The sequence below is a fragment of the Xenopus laevis genome, chromosome 8S (assembly GCF_017654675.1).
Source record: "Xenopus laevis strain J_2021 chromosome 8S, Xenopus_laevis_v10.1, whole genome shotgun sequence".
Classification (NCBI taxonomy): domain Eukaryota; kingdom Metazoa; phylum Chordata; class Amphibia; order Anura; family Pipidae; genus Xenopus; species Xenopus laevis.
In genome coordinates, this window is record NC_054386.1 from 63,934,963 (window position 1) to 63,953,067 (window position 18,105).

An 18,105-nucleotide genomic window follows, 5' to 3' on the forward strand; every position below is an offset into this window, starting at 1 on the left:
AGCCTTTGACTACTCTACTAATTGTGGAGCCTATGACTAAGTGCCCATAAGGCACGAAATGCGTAAGGCCACCCTCTGAGATGATTCTTTCTATACAATAAAACTTTTTTTTTATTTGCATCTACTTTTTATGTTGCCTCCCCGAGCTGAAGGTCTGGGGCTTGAGCACCTGGGCCCCCTGTTGAAATTGGTAAGTGTACCTTACCACTAACAAGTCTTTACAACTACTGGATTTTCTTTCCCTTTTCCGTAGCCCATGTGTTCCCTGAAAAATTGATACTCTACTAATTACCTTGATCCTGCTGGTCACTCCTGGAACTATTACAAAACTAAACTTGTACTTCTCCTACTGGAAACTACTTCCATTCAAGGTCCTGTGGAGCACATGCAACTTTTTGTTCACGGATCCGCACACACACACACACACACACACATTTCTGCAGTGGGGAAAGTGCCCCTTCTTTATTGATTTATATCATCACCAACATCAATGTTTCGGGGGGTACAACCTCCCTTTATTAGGCATCACACCTCCTGTAGCAAGTGGGGGAACCAAAAGAGACCAATCCCTTTTATAACCTAGCACCTTACACTGCTAAGGGATTTACTTTTCCCAACGGTGATAAAGAACATAACTAGTTGACAAATAACACTCCTGGGAAACTAAAAAAAACAAAGGTTACAACATTTATCTGTAATTTTACATTTATATATATTTATAATTAGGAGGTATGTATAAATAAATAAATAAATAGTATGTGACACAGTTGAGAGGGATTCTTTGCCACTGAAGATTTGAAGTTGATAGAAATTACCCCCGTCACTTAATCACAAAACAGAAGACCACACAGTCCTTAGTTTAGCAAGAGATCTTATTCCTTGAAAACTGATGCAAATGTGTCAATTTAAATTTAGTTTCTCTGGGGCTGGAACAAGAAACTATGTTTTTGCTCAGAAAAATTAAATTAAAGATGCCTTTGCAACTTCAAGGAATCCAAGATTCATGTTCAAAAACCAGAGACATTTTTACAAATGAAAATCAAGGCTGAATAGTCATTTTGGTTTTCTTTTTTTTGTGTGTTATTTCAGTGATAATTGATTGAGTAAAACATGGGTGAGTTTATAAAAAAAATTTAGCATTTGAGAAATCTTGTTAATACACTAAAGAACTACATTAAATTCTAATACACCATTCATTTTACTGAAAACATGTGGCTGTGCAAGCTACAGTATTTTCTCATATACGTACTGTAGGTATGGGATCTGTAATTCGGAAACCCTTTATACAGAAAGCGCCGAAATTATGTAACGGCCGTCTCGCATAGACTCCATTTTATCAAAATAATATAAATTTTTATTAAATTATCTCCTTTTTCTCTGTGATAATAAAACAGTACCTTTTACCTCCAAACTAAGATATAATGAATCCTTATTGGAAGCAAAAATCTCTCTCTCTCTCTCTCTCTCTCTCTCTCTCTCTCCCTCTCCCCAACATAACCTCTACCCAACATAACCTCTACCCAAACCTACGATTAGGAAGGAGGTACTTAAATTACCTGTTCCAGCCCATTTTCACTCAGCACGGCATTCCATAGCAACCCTCAGATTACTTATTTTGGAAGCTATTGCCCCCCCCACGTCGGGGGGCAATAGACTGCTGCAACTCCAGAAAAGAGAAAATTTTTGGATACATACATTACAAACATTATACCTTAAGGGGTTAAATAGCGAGTATGAATTGTATGCTTTCAGATAGTGTAGTATACTTGGTAACGTATACATATTGGGTAGAGATTGGGACTAAGATACCATTACACATCCTTTATATACGTTGTATTTTTATATTGTGTTGTTTATACAATTGTAATGTGATACAGTTTGACTGACCAATCGGCTAATTTGTTTCCACATGAGAATACTTTGATGTCAAGGGTGTACTTTTTCCTTTTATTTGGATTGGTCATATACTGCGTTTGAATATATACCACCCCTTTGTGGGTGTGGTTAAAGCTGTAACCTTTTTAAGGATGTGAGATCATTGTAAACTTTATTGCTTGATAAAGAAGGGGGAGCTTCGAAACGTTGCATATTCTTGCTTGATAAAAAAAATTTCTTTCAATCACCTGAAGCAAGTCGTCTGGACTTTTTTTGTTTATTATAAGTTGTGTCCTTAATTGGACTAAGTCACGGACTGGGTACATACTCCACTCCATTTTGCTTCATTTTTCTGTTAAAATAAAAACCTTTTTTTTTTTCTTCATAAGTCCTGTGTGTGCTAGCTTATTTTGAGCCATTATGTGTGTGTGTGTGTGTATGTATGTATGTATGTATGTATGTATATATATATATATATATATATATATATATATATATATATATATATATATATATATATATATATATATATATATATATATATATATATATATATATATATATTATAGGTGGGGCAGTTATACTGAAGACAGGGGCAGCAGCAGTCAGTCCTCACAGCCGTGCTCACCTGATACCCAGCACCCCTCCTGTTCTATCACTGGCAAGGAACTTATACAGTATTGCTTCTGCAAGTACATATCAGAGACAGCTTCTTACCTCAGGATGTAAAAACGCAGCCAGCTTCTTTTTCATATTCCTCCATAGTATTGGCCATCTTGGTTTTAAACCTCTGCATGATGGGTAATAAGCGGTAGGAGGAGGGAGAAGCTAATGCTACCCCAACAGACACAACGCAGTGTGCATGCAAACTAGCATTCTATGGCCACAGTGGTAGTAGGCTAATGTTAGGCTGTGAGTTCTATGAAAGGATTTATGAGTGAGAGCTTCATATTCTATTATACTTGGAAGAGGCTATTATACATGGAAGAGGCAACATATATTACATGAACGGGGCTGTGTTTATTATGACTGTACCCCACGCATTAAAGGGCTCTCACCATTAAAGGGAGTTTTTTATTAAGAAATTGTACATATTTACAATAAGTTCAGACTTCTTACAGCACAACTGTCACAAGAATATTACATTGATTACAGTGATCAACACACTTTAAAGAACATCATAAGAAAATTAATTGGACAAAGAAAATTCCAAATTAACACATAGATTCACATTCTCTTTCTTGCGGTTCACCTCATTCAGTTTAATAAACAAAATTTCACTGAGAATTTTCCTGACACTATTGTGCCACTCTCATTCCCCAGAGACTTACTACAGCGCATCAGCCATAAATGATATTGCACAGCAGAAAACACAATAAACAAAGTCTCAATATTGTGTGTCTCTGACTAACTATCGCATAGGTTCTTTCACTATAATTATTGCCACATTTTCATACAGGTTCCTTGTCAAATATAAAAAGTAAATTTATGCAGATAAAACACACAATGCATGCTCTTTTGTGCACAATACTGTATCTAAACATCCAGTATCCTTAATCACCATTTACAGTACCTCCTTTAATAAATCTTACTGAATGTGTCAAGCTTGGATGCAGATTTTTCTGACTACAGGCTGTAACTAAATTTGCCTGGCTACAAATTCTGCCACTATTTGCATACTTTTATTTGAATTAATGATCAAAAGCCTAAAAGTCAGTGGTGTAGTTTTTCATATAGTTTTAACCTAAAATGATTCCCTGTAGACAGTGATTTCCTTATCAAGAATGGTCAGTGGATCACTTGACTTTTTTTTTTTTTTTTTTTTTTTTAAGTCCCCATATCAGAGAACTTGCTGTAACAGCCTATATATTCAGCAGCTCTATAACAGCAATGACCAATGTTTTCAAAGCTGCTTTATCGTGGATATTGTTAAAACATCTTTAAATGCCAGTGGCACTGCACACACTCTGGGCTGCTTGTGTGTTGAGGGTTTCCTTAATTGCAAAGGATCTGGGGATATTTGTAAATAAGTTGTCTAGTTCCAGGTAGTGTCATTTTGTGGCTACTAAAGTGAATAAAGTACTGTCTTGCATAAAAAGGGCATTAGTGCAAAGGATGAAATCAAAATTTTGCCTCTTTATAGGTCCCTGTATGGCCTCTCCTTGAGTATGTAGTTTTGGGCTCCAGTCCTAAAGAAGGGTATAAATGAGCTGTAGAGAGTACAGAGATGTGCAACTAAACTGTTTAGAGGGATAGAAGATTTAAATGATGAGGTTGGGATTGTTCTCCCTGGAAAAATAGGGCATTATAGACAGATAGTGGGAGGTCTTTTTTTTCCATAATATAAATCATCAAACCCATTGAGACTAGAGGAAAAGAACTTTAATTTGAAGCAATATAGGTGGTTTTTAATAAAGTTGCAGAATGCCCTGCCTGATGATAAGGATGTTGTGATGGCTGATTCTGTTAATGCCTTTAAGAGGGGCTTGGATGATTTCTTGGACAAGCATAATATCCATGGCTATAGTGATACTAAAATCTACAATTATTATGGATATTGGTGTGTATATACTGTAGTTTGTGAGTGTATGATGGGGTAGGTGTGAGTGTATGTATGTGCACTGGGTTTCTTTTGGAGAGGCTTGATGGACTTTTTTTTTTTAACCCAACTTAAGTTTATAACTAATAGAGATGCATTGAATCCAGGATTCGGTTTGGCCAAGATTCAGCATGATTTTTCAGCATGATTTTTCAGCATGATTTTGATCCAAGTGCCTAGCCAAATCGAATCTGAATCCAAAAAATCATGTTTTTCATCACGCAAATGAAGTCAGAAATATTTTAACCACACGCATAATGCACGGTTCTCTTTCCTCCCCATTGTTGCATATGCAAATTAGGGTTTGGTTCAGTATTTGGCCCAATATTTCACAAAGGATTTGGGATTCTTAAAAATAGTGGCTTTGGTGCATCCCTAGTAACTAAATGTCCCATTAGCTAAAAAGGTTTCGGTTATCAGTCTGAAAACTATAGACCTGTTAGTTTGACATAAGGTTTTATATATTTCAAATCACAGAACTATGAGTTTTTGTCATATAGAGATTGCCAAATTCATTCATTCAATACCTTCTAAAAGGGCATGATTAAATTTAGGCATTGGGGTGGCAGTGTATATGAACAATGTTCCCCTTAAGCTGTGCACTTGTGCACGTGCACACACATTTTGAGGAGAGCGCACACAACAAATTGTGGTGCACACAAAGCATTTTGTGTGAAAATAAAATATTTTGTGTTTATTCTGACCCAAGCACAATTGCACACAAAGTTTGCATACACACATAAGTTTAAAATAGCTAAGAAGGAATTCCATCCCCCCCTGGGAGCAAAATACATTTACACTACCACCTACTGAACAGTTCAAGTATCAGCAAATTACAAGTTTCGCACAGGGCCCACTGAATAGACCTGCAGACGCACAAATATACACAGAATTTGAAAAATTATGCTGCCACTAGCTACCACCGCTAAGGAATATAACATCTTTATATCAAATGCTTAACCCTTTGCCTGCCAAGCACGTACACCGTACGTTCTGGCAGGCAAGGGCTTTAACTGCCAAGCACGTACCTTGTACGTGCTTGCAGTTTACAATGCTGTACTCTGCATCTGCGGCTTTAGCCACCTCTGCAGAGGTTTAGCAGCATTGACAGCCCCCTGGGCAACGAGGCTGGGGGGCTGTCATGTCGGTCCTGTGATAGGATTGTCGCAGGGCTGACCTAAAAGAGGCAGACACAGCAAATTGCGTGTCTGCCTTGCTGCACTGCTTCCTCCTCCTTACCTCGTGTTCCAGCGACCCCCACACACATAGCTTCTCTAAGAACTTCTCCAGCTCTCAGATCACCCAGAAATGGTAAGTGGCCTTTATTTAACACACTTACATACACTTACCTACATTTATACACTCATACACACATACACACATATTTTAGTTAAAAAAAACAAACAAAGTTTTTTTGCATTTTTAATTTTACACTTATATGCACTTATATGCACTTATATACACACTTATACACTGTCACGCAATTCTTGGAAGTGTACACACATGTATACACATTTTATTTTTTTTACTTTTTCATTTCACCAATTTGTGTTTTTTTTTACCCCTAAAAACTGTTTATTTCAGCAGCGTGATTATTGGATAATCGATTTCGGCCACTAATTACGCTGTTGGTGCAGTTATTTAAATGATTTGCACAATTTTTGTGGTTTTATTGCAATTTTATCCCTGCATTATTGTTCCTTATGTATCTTTAGTATAGTTTTGCTGTTTGGTGCTTTGGTATAGAAAGATATATTTTACTTAGATTGATCCGTCAGAATATATGCTTTCCAAAAATATATGGTTTTCTGGGGTCTTTTTACAGTTTGGGGGGTCTTACTGCACATAACGCACAGTTGGGGTTCTCTTTTCAGCAGCTTAGTTGGCCAGCGTGAAAATTCATATGCATGTTTTTCATTTGGGGCCCGTACACACCACATACTTTGGTAAATCTATGCATATTGGGCATGAAACTATTCAGTAGACCTCTGACGTCCATATTTAGGGTGATTTTTCTTTGTACGTAAAACATTGTGTGTGATAAATGTGGCAAACTGCAACATTTTTAGGCGATTTTCAGAAATGTTGTAAAAATCTATAGGTTTAGAAAAGCTTTGCAGTTTGGTAGTTTTGTGTAGAAAGACGTCTTTATCTTGGTTGGTTTCGTCAGAATGTGTACTTTCCAAAAACATATGGTTTTGGGGGGTCTTTGCTGTTAGGAGGGTCTTGAGGCACATAATATAAAGTCAAGGGTCTATGTTTACAGAAGGCGAATCAGCAGCAGAGAAAACTCATTTGCACTATTTACATTTGGGGTCCGCACATGCCATCTGCCTTGGGATATCAATGCATATTGGGCATAAAACTGTTCAGTAGACCCTTGGCATCAGTATTTATGTGGAAAATTGCAATATATTTAGGCGATTTTCAGAAATGTAAAAACCGTTGCTTTTATCGCCAAATTTAGGAAAAGCTTGCGACTTGGTACTTTGGAGTACAAAGACATGCATAGCCAATTTGGATTCGCATGAATGTGTAATTTCCAAAAATATATGGTTTTCTGGGGCGAACTTACTTTTTTCTAGCTTTGCCCCCCCAAAAAAAAACTATGTAAATGTGTTGATTTTGCAGCACCTGAAATGACAGACCATATGGGGTCTTCATTTTGGGGCCCCTATATGCCACGTACTTGGGTACACCTATACATATTGGGCATCAACCTGTTCAGGGGACCCCAGGCTTTCATATTTGGGGTGATTTATCTTGATACCTAAAAGTATGTGGGAAATACGATGTAGCAGGTTGGAAGTTTTGAGGTGATTTTAGAAAATGGCACCAAAATTGCCAAATTTAAGAAGGGTTTGCGGCTTAGTGCTTTGGAGTAGAAAGACATGCATACCCAATTTGGATTCGGGGGAATGGGTATTTTCCGAAAATATATGGCTTTCTGGGGTGAACATACTTTTTTTCTAACTTTGCCCCCCCCCAACTATATAAATGTGTTGATGTTGCAGTATCTGGAATTACAGAACTGATAGCTCAAATGAGGTGTCTACATTTTAGGGCCCCTATATACCACATACTTAGGTAAACCTATACATATTGGGCATCAAACTGTTCAGTGGACCCCAGGCTTTCATATTTGGCTTGTTTTACATTGATACCTAATGATGAGTAGAGAGGAAGCTTTGAGGTCATTTTTTTTTTAAAAAAATCACTAATTTCTATAAAACATTATAACTTTAGGAAATAATTGCAACTTGGAAGTTTGGAGTACAAAGATATATTTACCCATTTTTGATTCACCAGAATCTGTTCTTTCTAATAATGGGTAGTTTTCTAGGGTAAACCAACTTTTAGCGGAATGTTTGGCCTTGAAATCAGAAGTATGCCGTTTGGGGAGCGGTGTTTTGGAAATTTGGTAGTGTACTGCTTGTAGATTTTGAGCTATACAAGTGCGAAATCTCCATAAAACTATATATACGTATATGGTATTGCCGCGTTCAGGAGACATAGACCTTTCCAAATCGGCTGTGTTCTTGTACATAAAATAAATGATGTTTCTGATATATGTGATTGTTCTTTGTGAAACATGATTTTTTCATTTTAAGGCTCCACATAATGTTCCCTGGAACAACAGACAGATGCTGGAGATGCAAACAACAACCAGGCACCTTGTTACATATATTTTGGGACTGTCCCAATATCCAGCAATTCTGGACTCAAATACAAGTGGTTTGCAGAAATAAACTACATCTTGATATAACAATGACCCAGCCACAACCCTCCTCCACCACAATATGGAATCAATATCTTCATACAAAAAAACTTTGACACAATTCGCTCTGAATGCGGCTAAGATCTTGATTCCCCGCAAATGGAGAAACGATATCTCTCCCATGCTAATCAATTGGATAAGGGAAATGGAAGAGATACGCAAATTCGAGGAAACACATACAAAATCTCACAATGCTAAGTCATTGGGCCTCTTGAGAGCTACTTCTGCCAAACCAACTAACTACCTGAGTTAATATAAGACCATGAAATAGAAACTAGTAAATGGCTCTATATACCACCCTTGTAGGTTCTGAAGTTTGTATACTGTAATGGATATACATGTGTGTAAATTGTAGCTATTGTTAACTGCTACGTTACCTGTATTCAATGGCACCGCCCCTACTATGCTTGAGATCCCCTGTTTTTCTCCCCTCTTCCTTCCCCCCTCTTTTCTTTCTTTATATTATACTTTTTCCTTCTATGACAGATTCCTATCCAGACCTGACGCACAGACAGACAACGAACAATGGGCTTTGCAGAACTGCAGAATGTATATTTTCTCCAATGATTTGTCATGATGAGGTTAATCCACCAGAGAAAGTATAACTCAAACAATATACTAATGCACTGTTCTATTTAGTGTCACCAATGTTTGTGCTTATCTATGGAAGGAATAATGTTATTGGTGTAAGAACTGTTATCAAAAATAAAAATTAAAAAAAAATAAGGAATTAGAGGGAATATTGGATATGATTTAGCTTCATACAGTACTACTCGAAGGTACAGTGCACACATCCCTACAGGATCAATTATTGTGAAACTTGATGGACTGTTGTCTTTTCCAGACGAAATAAACTCTGTAACTATAGGTATAGCCTGCTTAACCTAGCGGGAAAAAAACCCTTAAAGTATAGTGTTATGTGGTCAGGATCAGGGTGTTTATCAAAAATATTTCTTCTCTTACAGTAATTCTTTATCTACCCTTGGGAGCGATTTCACGATAGGATAGATTCAATTACATTTGATAAACGTGTATCATAATGGGCCAGATTCTGTTGTATTAAAAAATTGTATTTCTTGGCTTATCTTGTGAGAACTACATTGAAATCTATGGGGAAATTGGAATTGAATTAGGAGATCCATTTTTCACTAAAGTGACTATGGTCATTTATCTTTTAAACACTCCAATGCAGTCTAAAGGGAAATCTGCAGTTGCACTATGTTTTTTTTCTAATTAAATTGATTCTTGACCAATATCCCTATTTATTAAAAAAATATTTGGTCCTGTAGGTATATTTTTAACCTCAAACATTTTCAGATGTACCATTGAGAACATTATGAAAAGTACAATTGTACTTGTAAATGTTGAATTTGAATATAACAAATTTGTGACAGTGTAATTTGTCATGATGTTGTTTCTATTACATGCAATCAATTCCTGAAATGTGCTGAATCCTTAAAGTCCCTTCGCAGAAGACTATGATAACGTAATGTACTGATAATGTGCCATCTACCTTTCAGCATGGCATAAGGCAATCCACAATCGTTTTGCTCTATTTATAAAGAGAAAATACTAAGCCATTCAAAAATCTTTGTAAGTTCTAATCCTTTTAAAACTGAATATTGTGCAGAAAATATGAGTTTATATCAGCAAAATGTCAAAGTTTTTAATAATGAGTATTTATTTGGAAATGTAAGCCATTAAGTCAAATAAATTCATAAATATTACACTTTTAGAACTCTTCTAAACTTCACAACGTCTCAACTTAAAGGACAATAAAAGAATTTCATTTTATTGACAGTATCTCTTTAACAATAAAGATATTTAAAATAAGCTTGGCTGTGAGGATATTTTTATTGTTTTTTTTTTCCAGCTTGTCAACCTATTAAAAATGTTTTTTTTTAATTTTTTCACAGTTTTATGTAATAGTGGTTTTATATCCAGGTTATTTAATAAATAGGGTATGTTTTTGTTTTCTAGTTTTGAATTTATTCAAGGTAGAAAAAAACTCTAATCCAATTTAGATAAACAAGCTTCTACCTGTACTTGTATAGAGAACTGACTAAAGGATAAATTACAGAGTGGTGTTAACTGGAGTATTTTCTAATTGGACCAGTGTTAGTAGTGGAGTACCACAGGTGTCTGTCCTTGACCCTTTGCTTTTTAGTTTGTTTATTATTGACCTTGAGGTTTGCATTGTAAGCAATGTCTCTGTATTTGCCGGTGATACTAAATTGTGCAATATTACATGTTCCATGCAGGATGCTGTCACTGCAGAGAAATTTGACTAAATTGTAGAACTGGGCAAAACAAAAGCAAATTAAGTTCAATGTTGACACAGTCCAAAGTTTGATACACTATGGTAGAAATCACATAAATGCTATTTATACACATGGGCAGTTATTTATCAAAGTCCGCATTTATCTCAATATTTTCTGAAAAAACCTCCGACTAAATTCACACGGGTTTTTTGGGCTTATTTATTAATACAATTTCCCGAAAAAAAATTGCGGGGGAAAAAATCCGAAAAAATCTTGAAAAATCAGATTTTTACAAATTGTTTGGATTTTTCATGTGATTTTCATGATTTTTCACCTGAAAACTCAGAATTTTGCCCGAAAACTCTGAAAGCGTCAGGGTATTGCCAAAAACCCAGCGCACATCAAATAATCATTGGGACTTCTCCCATTGACTTATATGCAGCCTCAACAGGTCTGAGATGCCGGATTTTCAGATTCTGACTTTTCCCATAAAGTCCGAAAAATTTGTGATTTTTTTAAAAGTCCGATTTTATTTAAAAAAAAACACATTTTTTATTCGTGATTTTTGCATTCAGAGTTTAGTAAATAACCCCTTAACAGTATGTTTGGGGACTCCCTAATAGAAAAGGATTTAAGAATTCTGGGGAATACCAAACTGTGTAAGTCTGTGTAGTTATTTAGTGTAAATAAAATACTATCAAGCTTAAAAGGGTATTACCTTGAGGGATTAAACATAATTTTGTCTCTTTATAGGTCCCTGGTAAGGTCTCACCTTCAGTATGTAGTGAGCATTATTAATGAGCTGGAGAAAGTGCAGAGACATGTACTGAAACTGGAAAAGGTAACGGAACAATTTACTATAAGTAAAGACTATCAATCTTGGAGTTGTGTTCTCTGAAGAAAAGGCACTTGAAGGGAACATGATTGATTTTAACAGGTACATTACTGGAACTAAGCTCTGTCCTGCAACCTCCTTGTTTTTTTCCCGTGTGTACCCCCTCTCCCTACTATGATATCACTACACCTCCTTTTCCCACCCCTGTGGCTGTTAAATGGTTGTGGATTGTTTGTATCAAGCACTTTGATAAAGGCTAAGAGTGCTAGGCGAAACATTAGCTTTTTGCTCCAATAAACACCAGAAACTCCAGAGGATCAGGAGCACGATCCTTTGTCTACATTATTATATACATTACATTATATATATATATATATATATATATATATATATATATATATATATATATATATATATATAAAACTTTCCCTTGTTTGTTATAATATAAATATATATATATATATATATATATATATATATATATATATATATATATATATATATATATCTATACAGATTGTAAGACTGTTCCACACACTTCAAAGGAGAATAATGCCCTGGTGCCAACAGAATATGTATATATAAAATCTGTAGAGAGAAAGCTGTTGCACGCAAGGGACTCTTGTCTGAAGGTAAAAATTTAAGTTTTATTTAGATCGACGTTTCGACCCTCAATGGGGCCTTTATGAAGATCTTTGATATCTTCTTGATAAAGGCCCCATTGAGGGTCGAAACGTCGATCTAAATAAAACTTAAATATTTACCTTCAGACAAGAGTCCCTTGCGTGCAACAGCTTTCTCTCTACAGATTATATATATATATATATATATATATATATATATATATATATATATATATATATATATATACTGACTTTTCTTTTTTTAAAATCCAAAATTATAGTAACTGAGCATTCTTTACTTGATTGCATGATTGCTGTATTCACGTTTATAGTTCAACCTGTATGTTTTATTCTCTGGTGTGAAAAAACACTTCTAATGCCCTTAGCTGTTCTTTGCAGGTATTCAGTGCATGAACTTTACAGATCCTGGCAAATGAATAGGCTTTCTTAGCAGCCACATTTTTTAGATAGTATAAATATTTCTTCTTGATGGATGAGTCTGAACATTTACATTACCTTGACACAAAGTATTTGTTTTGCTCACGTATTGGGAATAGAATTCTAGAACATAATATTCTTAAATAAAAATATAATCTACAAGATTTTTTTGTAAAACCACTATTATGATCCATATTTGTCAGGTAGACCATTGAAATTCTGGACAGAGAACTGAGAATAACTGTCCTTCTCTTTGATTGTGGCAGCTTTTCCAGCATTAGTATTCTAGCCTTTAATCCATGCACTTCACAGTAACTGAGTGCAAAGGATTTGATATGAATCAAATATTTAATGCATTTTTCTATGCCTTGCATAAAGGCCAGTGCCATCCGAAAAAAGAAATAAAAAGATTATGAAGATGAGGTACTGATGTTTTGCAGTTTCCCAAAATATATTTATGAAACACTTTGTGGGCTATTTTCAAAAAGTTTGTGCTCATTTCTTTTATACAAGACTAGAGTGAAGGATGATTTTTTGTCATTTTTAACCTGCTGTCAGCAGCAATTATCCAGGTAATTGAGAATGATTACATCATTACTGACATATTGACAAATTTATTTTACGCATGGTTTTATGTGTAATAGATCTTGCCAGACTAATTTAATTTCATTTTATGAGAAGGTAAGCAGGGACCTCGATTCTGGGTTGGCAGTGGATGTGATTTACTTAGACTTTGCTAAAGCATTTGATACAGTACCACACAGAAGGTTACTGGTTAAATTAAGGAATGTTGGCCTGGAACATAGTATTTGTACCTGGATAGAGAATTTTCTAATTGGACCAGTGTTGTTAGTGGAGAACCACAGGGCTATGTACTAGGTCCCTTGCTTTTCAACTTTTTTATTAATGACCTGGAGGTGGGCATTGAAAGTACTGTTTCTATTTTTGCAGATGATACTAAATTGTGCAGAACTATAGGTTCCTGTAGTTATTACCCATAAATCATAGAAGTCAGTCTGTGGCTGATCTTAGATTTCAATAGGTAATAGAACATGTGTTTTGTGTTAGTTTAGTAAATTGCCATCTCCCACTGTAAACAAACAAACCCAGATGTATCTTTATATAACAAAAAAGTGCTTTTGGTAACAGTTAAAAAAACATAAATTTTTGTTTAAAAAATGTAAAAACAGATCTTCAAAATGGTATCAAAGGTATCACTGTCATGGCACGTGTTTGTTTATCTCAGATGGAATTTCTACCTTTAGGGCAAGCAAAATTAGAGGTTCATGCAGTAATTAAAGAGCAAGGAAAGTTAATTTTTAGTAGTATTATGACATAGGATTATACTATGTGTGCCATAAGTATAAATATGAGAGTTTTGGAGTAATTCAAGAGATCTTTGAATAAGGTTTAATCATTGGTATAATCAGATATTGGCAAAATAAATCCCATACACCAAATGTTGTTCTGTACAGACATTCTAATAACATTATGTTTATTTACTGTGCAAGAAGTATGTACAGAAATAAATAGAAGCTATCATTTAAACCATGTTGCTAGTTATGTGATCTTGCTGGGCACAGACTTTATTGTTTTACTGTGAATTCATATCTAATTGTAAAGGTGCACTATGCTTATTATTATTTATTGCATGTCTGAGCTTATGCTGTATGCAGAGGAAAAGTTTGCATATTAAACAAGATTTTTAAATTCAGTTAAATACAATATATTGTTTCCATTTTGATTTATAACATGCTAAATATATAATAGTAGTTATGGGCGAATAAATGTGCCAGGCGCAAATTCACAGCAAATTTCCATGTTTCATCACTGGTGAATACATTTGTGGAACTGCTGCGAAAAATTGCCGCGTTGAAAAAATGTGGGAGAGTGCCAGAATAGTTTAATTGACTTTAATGCATTTGGACCAAATATTCCAGCGTATAAAACTTGACGTGCGTCAAAATTATTTTGACGCCCATTGACTTCAATTAGTTTCGCAAAATGGCACAGATTCGCCCATCACTTGTAACAATCAATTATTATTCAATTTAATCACTTTACTCTACACTTATTGATGTAGATTAATTGTCTGCTTCCTTAAAAGAACAGTGAATCCCAGTAAGAGGGGGATATCTATCAATAATATATCAAATCTTACAAACCTAAGCTGCTGTCACAGCTAGTGAAGATGATTTATAGGAATATGAAGTGAAGGGACTACAATATGTTGTTCAGAATTTGCAAACTGCTATTTCAGTAATCCAGATAAAATACAGTAAGATGCGAAAATTTAGCTCGCATCTTATTTCACTTCCGGGACAAGACATTTACTGAGCAAGGCAAGCAGAAATGTCAGAAATTTCAGGTGTTTTTGATGCTAGCTTTTGTGTAACAATATGAAAAAGTCATAGTTATTGCGCAACAAGTTGAAAAGGTTGTGACTTTTTTTTTTTTTTTTTTTTTTTTTTAGAATCAAAATATTACTTTATTTAAAGAGTAACCAACAGAGAAAAGATCTTGATTTGGATCTTGCATATACTTAACATAACATCCTGCAGAGCGTGTAACAATCCGACCAACTTATAACAAGAAATAACATTGTCTTAATCTTGCTAAGAGTGTTAGGTCTTGTTACCTCAGTATTTTATATTTTACTAACAGAGTGGTTGAGGCTTTGCCTATAATAAAGTGGATTACGGGTAGGATGGAAATGATGGCCTAAAAAGGCTTTAAAACAAATATTGCCTCCCTTGGTGCTGGAAATTAAATGAAAATCAACAGATGGGTTTGTTATTCAGTTAACACAGTAATACTATTTCAAAGATGCCCCCCCCCCCCCCGATACGCTTATGTGTAATAAAGCTTCCAGGTGAGTAAGCGTCCTGGCTGTAGGTACCAAATTAAACCTATGCATGCCTCAGCAAAGCCACACATCACGATTAGGCAGCCAGTTAGGACCACCACAATACTCGATAAGAGGGGTGCATCTTTGTAACCCTACTTCCTTATTCCCCCATCTGGACTGCAGGAAAACTCATTTCTAGCAAATGGTGACCTTTAAGCGATCCGGTCCAATCATACACACAAAATTAAATGGCTACAGATGCCACTGGACTTACAAGAAACAGGTTTCCATTGCACAGTTGTGTTTGTTGTTACAGATAGTTGAAAGCTGTGTGTATTTTACAAGTTTCTCACTCAAAACATGAATATTTGCATCTTTATTTCCAGGAGTAGAAGAATTTACCAACTCATCTACTGACAATTATTATAAACCAGATATTTCTCCCCAGCTCACAGTTGGGTCATCAATCTGAACTCTTAACAGTTAACACAAACACAGGACAGAACCGTAAACTTTCTTCTTAGATTTGGACATTAACTGCATTAAATCAGTCTCTCTTTGTATGCATCTTCCAAGGCAAAATGTAAGGCAGCGATTTAGGAGCACGTAGGCTTGAACCAAGGTTATTCTTAGCATCCATTACGATGTTTGTCCCAGAAGTGCTAGGTACAGGGTAAGAAGGAATGCCCCACATAAATGTTGCTTTATTATTCTGCAGATCTTTGTCCCAATCTTCCTCACATGGTGGGGTTTTCCAGGTGCAGGGACTTGCATCTCTTTGGTAATAACTCTTTTCACCAGCAATATCTTGTTCAATGCAGCTTCTATCATCACAGCTTAAGATGTGGCGACTGAGTTCAGCCCTGGGAACCAGGTGACGAGCATTGAAGGGACAGGTTGCAAGCTGCATTGCAATATCAGTGTGATTTTTCTTGCACTTTATCAAATGATATGGGAAACGACAGGCTCTGATCTGGTGATTTGTATCATATGGGCACTGCAGAAGCTTCTCTGGATCTTGTGAAGCATAAAATCTGGTTTCCACCTCAACATTCCTTGTTGGGTTTGGCAGCATAGTATTCCAGTTTGTCCTCTTTTTAGGTACCGGTAAGTGTGGTTCAGCTGGCTTCTCTACAGGCATGCTCTGGCATGTTGTCATGTGCATCCTAAGTTCTGTGCCACGAACTTTATGTTCAGAATTGAAAGGGCACCAAACATAGTCCATGACTGCAGATTGCTCTATATCGCGTCACACAGGTTGTGACTTTTTTGTGACTTTTCCCATTTGTGTTTTTTGTTTGGTTTTTTAATAAATGTCATAACATATGTGGTTTTAGAGAAAGTGAGTTTAGTCTTGGTTTCAAAAACCTCCAAAAGCACTAAAAGAAGAGTGTGTTATGTTGATGCAAGAAAATATGCCTTTGCATGTTATGTTCATGGCTGATATAATAGCTTTTGCAAACAGAATACACTGCCTGCGTTTTATTTTGTAGAAGTCTTATAACAGTAAGTTAGGGTCATAAATTAAACATTCTGACAAAAATAGCTTTATGTATCTACTTAATACAAAAAAACAGCAAACTTTGCTAGTTAGAGGTTTTAATTGACTTCCTGAAAACCACAACGGAGCTTTCAATTTTACAGCAGTGCTTCTCTAATGTTTTGGCTGTCACACCAGCCTTTCTCAAAATGAGAAAGGCTGGCGCGACAGCCAAAATGTTAGTGATGGATATCTATCTATCTATCTATCTATCTATCTATCTATCTATCTATCTATCTATCTAATCTCTCTCTCTCTCTCTCTCTCTCTCTCTCTCTCTTCAAGTTTTGGATTAGTGTAAATTGTTTCTTTTTTTCTATATTTTATGTTACTATGGCAGTGTTAATTTTGTTTACATGCACCACACATTATGGGGCAGATTTATTACTTTCACGTTTTTTTATGGTCAAAACTCTCAAATTCGAATTGTAATTAATAAAAACTCGAATTTCAAGATTTATCAAACCCTGACCCTTTAAAAATTAGAATTCAACTATTTGGCACCTAAAACCTGCCGAGTTCATGTATAAGTCAATGGTTGAGGTCCAGGGACCAATTTGAACATTTTACTAGCCTTCCTGACATTCAAGTTGATTCTAATTGGATTAGAGTTTTCAGGTCAGTAATATTTGTTCGAGTTTTAACTATTCCATTCACAGGTCTGACTAGTGAATATAATTCTGTTCTTCTTGTATTAAAAACACTAGTGTCATTTATTTTTATTACATTTTTCCTTAACCATCCTGAGAAATGTAGGTTTTTTTACTTGTTTTACATGTTTTATGGTCCATAAATCAAGCAAAAACCTACAATGCTAAGAATAAGTAGGGGAAAATGTCATAAATGGAATCTCCCTGAATCAGTTGTACAGGCTGATTCATTAGATACAGATGCAGCCACTTTGGTTTGTCTGTTTGACACAGAATAACTAAACACATTTATTTCATTTAACACAGAAAACTGCGTCACAACATCCCATCCAATTAAAGCATTCACCATTGTTAACAATGGTGTTTTGGTATGCTAATGAAAAGGTTAAATGCATTAAATGAGTTAAGATGACTTTAGATAACAGTTTCTTCAATTAAACCTGAGTCATGATGCATTTAACTCACAAATCCAAGTGGCTTCATCTGTAGCTTAAAGAAGAGATTGGATGACTTTTTAGCAGTGAGGGAATACAGTGTTATGGAAGATAGCTCATAGAACAAGTTGATCCAGGGACTCGTCCGATTGTCATTTAGTCAGGAAGGATTTTTTTTCCCCTTCTGGGGCAAATTGGAGAGGCTTCAGATGGTTTCTTTGCCT

General features: G+C 35.5%; 1 protein-coding gene across 1 annotated transcript; it reads right to left on the reverse strand.

Moving 5' to 3' along the window:
- Positions 1-15,417: 15,417 nt before the first annotated feature.
- Positions 15,418-16,507, reverse strand: LOC108700119 (gametocyte-specific factor 1). Its single transcript, XM_018233010.2, has one exon. The coding sequence runs from the start codon at positions 16,480-16,482 to the stop codon at positions 15,805-15,807; it is 678 nt and encodes a 225-aa protein (XP_018088499.1). The 5' UTR covers positions 16,483-16,507; the 3' UTR covers positions 15,418-15,804.
- Between the last annotated feature and the right edge of the window lie 1,598 nt (positions 16,508-18,105).

Excerpts from the sequence above, each read along its gene's own strand:
- LOC108700119 (XM_018233010.2), bottom strand. The coding sequence starts at position 16,482 with ATGGACTATGTTTGGTGCCCTTTCAATTCTGAACATAAAGTTCGTGGC.